This window comes from Nicotiana attenuata, chromosome 5 (genome assembly GCF_001879085.1).
Source record: "Nicotiana attenuata strain UT chromosome 5, NIATTr2, whole genome shotgun sequence".
Classification (NCBI taxonomy): domain Eukaryota; kingdom Viridiplantae; phylum Streptophyta; class Magnoliopsida; order Solanales; family Solanaceae; genus Nicotiana; species Nicotiana attenuata.
Window position 1 is genome coordinate 41,125,367 of NC_031993.1, and position 8,346 is coordinate 41,133,712.

General features: G+C 45.8%; 1 protein-coding gene across 1 annotated transcript; it reads right to left on the bottom strand.

The window, feature by feature from the left end:
- LOC109226365 (RNA-directed DNA polymerase homolog) lies at window positions 6,346-6,759 on the bottom strand (the record flags this gene model as incomplete). The annotated part of the gene is made up of 1 exon (XM_019391144.1): window positions 6,346-6,759. A coding segment is annotated over exon 1 (414 nt), but the record flags the coding sequence as incomplete, so codon positions are not given.

The window sequence follows — 8,346 nt, forward strand, 5'->3', positions numbered from 1 at the left end:
TAAAAACCAAATTTTAACTCTAAAAATTACTATTTTTTTTCTTCATATTATCACATAAAAGCTATCCGGTTTAATGTCCGGACTGCGCATGCAAGTCGATTCACATAATATGAAGCTACTTGAGACCTCAAACTGCCAAGTTGGGCGCAATTGCTCAAAACGACCAGTCGGGTCATTACAGAAGCTGTTTCTGCTCAATTTGAGGTCCAACTCTTGCTCTGTTTCTCTAATCTCTTTTGGCTTGTTATCTGATCTTGTAAATGGCTTGAATTTAAAATTGAATGTGTTATCTGTTGTTGGTTGTCCAAAGTACTTTGATGCCATAAATAAAAAATTTAGTAGTTTGGATTAATTCTCTCGGTTATCTATTATTGTTGATAAAATCTGTATTAAAAAAAATAGTAAGAGTGCAAAATAAGATGAATGTGTCATGGGATTTGGGGCAAAAAAAATTAAACGTGTTCTGGCCTTAAAATAGTTCTTGTTGTTTTAACTTTATTTGTTTTAAAGTCGTAAGTAACATGATTAGGCCGTCAATGCTTGGGTAGGCAAGCCCTAGGACTTTTGTTAGTTTTGAGGCAAATGGTCGTTCCCTTAGTTAAATTTATCCGGGGAATGCCCCGAAGGATTTGTATATATATTTTATTCCGGGGAATGCCCCGTAGTATTCTGTAATTGAAGGCAGAGAGCGAGCTCGTAGTACTTTTATTCTTATTTCATTTTTATTTTTATTTTTATCTTTCTTTTATTAGGTGGGAACGATCTTGAGCCTCTTATGAGCTAATTTTCTTATTTCTGTGTTTATTACCTCAAATTTGAATATTTTAAAAGCCAACTTGATCATGTACGCAACCGTGGTTTTTACGGGATTAGGGGAGTGCCTAACACCTTCTCCCCGAGTCAAATGAACCCCCTTACCCGAATCTCTGGTGCAGACTTGGTTTTGGAGTTCCAAGTATTTTAAAAGGAAAAATCATTTTAAAAAAAACGGTGACCTGGCATATCGAAACCAATGTCAGGTGGCGACTCTGAAAATCCTTTTTAACACAATTTTGTCACTTAAATAATTGAAACCCTTTTGAGCTTTACAAATCTTTTTATTAATTTAAGAGGGATAGTGAGGTTGGGGAAAAGGGGTGTGACAATACTAATGACTACTATTCATGTAAAGAACTGTGATTACATGATGTTTATTCACTAGCTACTACAAATAAGTAAAAATACAAATGAAACTACTCAATCATCTTTAACCACATATCTATCATCGATCAAGTGGTCTATTTTTCCATCAGGGTGCTTAAAGAAGTGTCACGACCCTAGTTCACCAACCGTGAACATGTCATGACGGCACCTGGTCCCCATGACCATGTAAGCCTAATATTTGCGGAAATATAATAATTGCGGAAAAATAGAGAAAATCAAATCAAATATCTAAAGGAAACTGTACTGAATGCCGCTTGGCAAGTACAACTCAATATCACAAGTCTAAAACAATTCCCAAAACCCGAAAACTCACAGGCTACAGAAGTGTATAGTAAAGGTTCCAAACTCCAGAATTTCTAACAACCGAAAGAAGGAAAACTAAGTACTAAAGGTAGAGTAAGAGGGAGACTTGTCGGTCTGCGGACGCAGCAGATCTACCTCGAAGTCTCCGTAGTCCTCGTGCCTCACTGGTAGTGCGCCTGAGTGGAAGTACCTGAATGATCTGCACATGAAAAACATGCGCAGGAAGGGCATGAGTACACCACAGCGGTACTCAGTAAGTGCCAAGCCTAACCTCGGTTGGGCAGTGACGAGGAAGTTCAGGGCCCTACTGAGACAAAATATAATAATAATAATAATAATTTAACAGTATAAAAATCTGACAGACATAATAAGTGCAGCAGTGAGATAAGACAAGTCAACGAGGCTATAATACCTACACGAGTACAGAATAAACACAGAGTAAACACAACTCAATACCAATGATAACAATGAGGGTCTCCCAGGATACCGTCCTATAGCCCCATTTTTTCTCAACTGTCCAGTGGATCTCCCGGGATACCGTCCCGTAGTCCATCATATGTGTACATCCGAAGGGTCTCCCGGGATACCGTCCCGTAGTCCAACCATCAATGTGCAGGGGGATCTATCGGGAATCGAACCCGCAGTCCCAAAGTAAAAGTGCAGGGGAATCTATCGGGAATCTAACCCGCAGTCCCAAAGTAAAAGTGCAGGGGGATCTATCGGGAATCGAACCCGCAGTCCCAAAGTAAACAAACAAGGGGGGAGCTACCGGAATCCCACATCCGTAGTCCTAATGCAAATGCGCAATCACAACCAGAAGGTACACGGAAACGAAGTACAAAAGACAAGCAACTGGTAGTACTGGCCTAGCATGCTTCACGTAGTACAGTCAAGGCAACTCAAGCAATTAGGCAAGTTAAATCAACTAAACATGCTTTCCTAATCTAGCACAGGTTATAATTGCAAGTAGAATAAAGCAATATGAAAGGAACTCAATCTCAATATCTTAAGAAAACCGAATTTTCAACAATTGGCTCAAGTACGCGCTCGTCAACTTGCGTGCAAAGCACTCAAATCAACAAATAACAAATCCTAAGGGGAAAGGTCCCCCACACAAGGTTAGACAAGCCACTTACCTCGAACCGGCTCAATATAAAATGAAACCACGCCTTTGCCACGAGTATCCGACTCCAAATGGCCCAAATCTATTCAATTCAATTACATATCGTAAATAATATTGCAAACAACTGATTCCGCTAATAAATTTACAGCTAGGGCGCATAAATAGGTAAAACGACCAAAACGCCCCTCAGGCCAACGTCACGGAATCGAATAATTTTCACATTTTTAGAGCCCTCGTACTCTCACGAGTCTAACCATATAGAAATCTCCCAAATCGGAGGTCAAATGCCCCCTCAAAACCCAATAGTTTGGTGTATGAAGTTTTACCCCAAATTAACCAACTTTTGATCCTAAATTCGAATTCCAATGATGTATTTAGCTATATAATGTATGAAAATATAATGAAAAAGGGNATCGCCTTAAACCGAGCTCTCAATTGATTTTGCAAACTTATGAAATTAAACCCTCGACATTTCTATTTCAGCCCAGGGATTTCCGCTTTTGCGGACAAGGGACCGCTTCTGCGGTCCCGCTTTTGCGGAACACTGGCAGCTTCTGCGGCTTCCTTTAAAATCCCAGCTTCCGCTTCTGCGGTTCCCATCTCGCAGAAGCGGATCCGCTTCTGCGGAATTCCTACCGCTTCTGCGATTTTCCTGGAAGGCGACCAAAAATCGCTTCTGCGAAGCCAAGGCCGCTTTTGCGGCTCCACTTCTGCGGTTCCCAAGCCGCAGAAGCGAAAAGATACCAGAAGCAGCAGAACTGCTACCTCTTTACTTCCAAAATTCTTACGTTAACCACCCGAAATCATCCCGAGGACCCCGGGACCTCAACCAAAAGCACCAATACCACCTAATACCTTATTCAAACTTGTACCAATCTTAAAAACACCTAGAACAACACTGGAAACCCGATTAAATCAAGAATTCAAGCCTAGGAACTTCAATTTCCAACAAAACACACTTTCGATCAAAAACCTACCCGAACCTCGTCCGAATGACCTGAAATTTTGCACACACATCCCAAATGACATGACGGAACTGCTGTAACTTCCGGAATTCCAATCCGACCCTCGGATCAAAAACTCACTATTGGACCGGAATCTTCAAAAATTCGAACTTCGGCATTTCAAGCCTAAATAAGCTACGGACTTCCAAAATACATTCCGAACATGCTCCCAACCCTTAAATCACCTAACGAAGCTAATGGAACCATCGGATTTCCATTCCGAGGTTGTCTTCACACTGTTCCGACTACAGACCATTTTCCAACACTTAAGCTCTCATTTAGGGACTAAGTGTCCCAAAACTTTTCAAAACTCAATACCGAACGTCCCAGCAAACCAAAATAGCAGAAATGAACTTAGGGGAAGCAGTTAATGGGGGATCGGGGCGTAAATTCCAAAAACGACCGGCCGGGTCGTTACATCCTCCTACACTTAAACATTCGTTCGTCCTCGAACGAGCATAGAGAACATACCTGAAGTAGTGAAAAGATGAGGGTACCGGCTGCGCATATCCTGCTCGGTCTCCCAAGTCGCCTCCTCGGCCGGCTGACCCCCCCACTGAACCTTTACTGAAGCAATGTTCTTTGACCTCAACTTTCTGATCTGCTTGTCCAAAATAGCCACTGGCTCCTCAACATAGGATTGATCCTTGTCCAACTGGACTGAACTGAAATCCAACACGTGCGACGGATCACCGTGATATCTCTGGAGCATCGAAACATGAAATACCGGATGAACTCCGGCCAAGCTGGGAGGTAAGGCAATCTCATAGGCAACCTCCCCAACTCGCCTCAAGATCTCAAAAGGGCCAATAAACCTCGGACTCAGCTTCCCTTTCTTTCCAAACCTCATGACGCCCTTCATAGGCGAGACCCGAAGCAGAACCCGCTCACCAACCATATACGAAACATCACGAACCTTCCTGTCCGCGTAACTCTTCTACCTGGACTGGGCTGTACGGAGTCTATCCTGAATCACCTTAACCTTCTCCAATGCATCCTGAACCATCTCTGTGCCCAATAGCCTGGCCTCGCCCGGCTCAAACCAACCCATCGGAGATCTGAACCTCCTACCATATAAAGCCTCATACGGCGCCATCTGAATGGTGGACTGATAGCTATTATTGTAAGCAAACTCCGCCAGTGGCAAGAAATGATCCAAAGATCCTCCGAACTCAATCACACATGTACGAAGCATATCCTCAAGAATCTGGATAGTGCGCTCGGACTGTCCGTCCGTCTGGGGGTGAACTGCTGTGCTCAACTCCACCCGAGTGCCTAACTCCTGCTGCACGGCTCTCCAGAATCGCGATGTAAACTGAGTACCTCTATCTAAAATGATAGAAACTGGAATACCATGCAAACGGACGATCTCCCTGATATAAATCTCCGCCAACCGCTCCGATGAATAAGTGGTACACACAGGAATGAAAAGAGCGGACTTGGTCAGCCGATCCACAATAACCCAAATGGAATCAAACTTTTCCAAGGTCCGTGGAAGTCTAGATACAAAATCCATGGTGATGCGCTCCCATTTCCACTCCGGAATCTCTATCTGCTGGAGCAACCCACCCGGGCGCTGGTGCTCATACTTCACCTGCTGGCAGTTGAGGCATCTAGACACGTAACCAACTATATCCTTCTTCATCTGCCTCCACCAGTAGTGCTGCCTTAGGTCCTTATACATCTTCGCGGCACCCGGATGGACGGAATACCGCGAACTATGGGCCTCTGCTAGAATCATCTCTCGAAGACCATCAACATTGGGCACACAAATCCGGCCCTGCATCCTCAATACTCCATCATCTCCAATGGTCACATCCCTAGCATCTCCACGCTGAACCTTGTCCCGAAGGACAAGCAAATGAGGGTCATCATACTGCCGCTCCCTGATACGATCAACTAAGGAGGACCGGGAAACCACACAAGCTAGAACTCGGCTGGGCTCCGAAAGATCCAATCTCACAAACTGGCTGGCTAAGGCCTGAACATCCATCACCATAGGCCTCTCTGAAGCTGGTAAATATGCCAAACTCCCCAAACTCTCGCCCAGTGACTCAAGGCATCCGCCAGTACATTGGCCTTGCCCGGGTGATAAAGAATAGTAATATCATAATCCTTTAACAACTCTAACCATCTCCTCTGACGCATATTCAGGTCGTTCTGCCTAAGCAAGTGCTGCAAACTCTGATGATCAGTATAGATCTCACAAGGCACACCATACAGGTAATGACGCCAGATCTTCAAGGCATGAACAATGGCAGCTAACTCAAGGTCGTGGACAGGGTAATTCTTTTCACGTACCTTCAAGTGTCTGGACGCGTAGGCAATCACCCTACCGTCCTGCATCAACACTGCTCCAAGGCCAACTCTCGAGGCATCACAATAGACAGTATAAGACCCCGAACCGCTAGGCAACATCAAGATAGGGGCTATAGTCAAAGTTGTCTTGAGCTTCTGAAAGCTCGCCTCACACTCCTCTGTCCACTGAAATGGGGCACCCTTCTGGGTCAATCTAGTCATAGGGGCAGCAATCGATGAAAATCCCTCCACAAAACGATGCTAGTAACCCGCCAAGCCAAGGAAACTGCGAATCTCTGTAGCTGAGGACGCCCTTGGCCAACTCTGCACGGCCTCTACCTTCCTCGGATCCACCCGAATACCCTCGCTAGAAATCACATGGCCTAAGAATGCCACAGAACTCAGCCAAAACTCACATTTTGAAAACTTTGCATATAACTTCTTCTCTCTCAAGGTCTGAAGCACGGTCCTCAGGTGCTGCTCATGATCTTCCCGACTCTGGGAGTACACCAGAATATCATCAACAAAAACAATCACGAACGAGTCAAGATATGGCCTGAATACGCTGTGCATCAAGTGCATGAAAGCTGCAGGGGCGTTGGTCAGCCCAAATGACATAACAAGGAACTTGTAATGGCCGTATCGAGTCCTGAAGGCAGTCTTCGGGATGTCAGGCTCCCGAATCTTCAACTGATGGTACCCTGAGCGCAAGTCAATCTTAGAAAACACCTGTGCGCCCTGAAGCTGGTCAAACAGATCATCTATACGAGGTAAAGGATAACGGTTCTTCATTGTAGCCTTGTTCAACTGGCGGTAGTCAATACACATGCGCATAGAACCATCCTTTTTCTTCACAAACAAGACAGGAGCACCCCATGGTGACACACTGGGTCGAATAAAACCCTTACCAAGCAATTCCTGCAACTAATCCTTCAACTCCTTCAACTCAGGAGGAGCCATACGATACAGAGGAATGGAAATGGGCTGAGTGCTCGGCAACAGATCAATGCCAAAATCAATGTCCCTATCAGGAGGCATGCCTGGAAGATCAGATGGAAATACATCGGGATAATCTCGTACAACTGGAACAGAATCAACAGAAGGGGTATTAACACTAACATCTCTCACATAAGCCAAATACGCGGCACACCCCTTCTCAACCATGCGCTGAGCTTTATGAAAAAAGATAACTCTACTGGGAGTGTGATCTAAAGTACCACTCCACTCAATACGCGGAACACCTGGCATAGCCAACGTCACAGTCTTGGCGTGACAATCAAGAATAGCAAAGTGGGGCGACAACCAGTGCATGCCCAAAATAATGTCAAAATCCACCATACCGAGTAACAATAAATCTGCTCTAGTCTCAAAACCATGAATAGTAACCAAACATGACCGATAAATGCTGTCCACAACAAGAGAATCTCCCACAGGAGTAGAAACATAAACGGGGGCACTCAAAGAATCCCGAGGCACACCCAAATGCGGACCAAAGTAAGTAGACACATAAGAGTAAGTAGAGCCTGGATCGAATAGAACCGATGCCTCTCTGTGACAAACCAGTATAATACCTGTGATGACGGAGTCGTAGGAAACAGCCTCAGTGCGGGCAGGAATACAATAATATCTGGCACGGCCCCTCTCTCGAGAGCGACCTCTATCTCCCCTACCTCCGCCCCTGGCTGGCTGGGCAGGTGGGGTAGCAGCGGGAGCTGTGACCATAGCCTGAGAACTCTGAGGAGCACGCTGTGGCTGGGTAGTCTGTGAAGATGCACCCCTACCTAGTCTGGGGTAGTCCCTAACCCTGTGGCGTGTATCACCACACTCGAAGCAAGCTTTGGGAGTGCGCGGTGGCTGTGAATGGCTGGGGCTAGGCCTGCTAGACTAACCTCTGGAAGTACCCCGCGCAGGAGGCGCGCTAGAAACTGGAGGCGCATAGTAAGGCTCCTGAGGTGCAGGTGGAGCTGGAGTACTGCCGGCTGCTGGAAGAGCTGAATGAACAGGGCGACCAGAATAACCTCTACCATAACGACCTGCTGATGAGGTACGGGCACCAGAGTAGTGGCCCGACTCTCGAGACCTCTTGGCCTCCCTCTCTCCTCGCTCCCTGGCGAGCATACCCTCAATCCTCCTAGCAATGCTCACTACCTGCTGATAAGGAATGTCCATCTCCAACTCCCGAGCCATGCTAGATCTGATGGGTGGAATAAGACCCTCAATGAACCTGCGAACTCTCTCCCGAACTGTAGCAACCAATGCCGGTGCATGCCTGGCCAATCTGGTATAACGGATGGCATACTCTGAAACTGTCATAGCACCCTGGCGCAAATGCTCAAACTCTGCGCACCATGCATCCTTAAGACTCTAGGGAACAAACTCTCTCATAAACATATCCGAGAACTGGGTCCAAGTCAG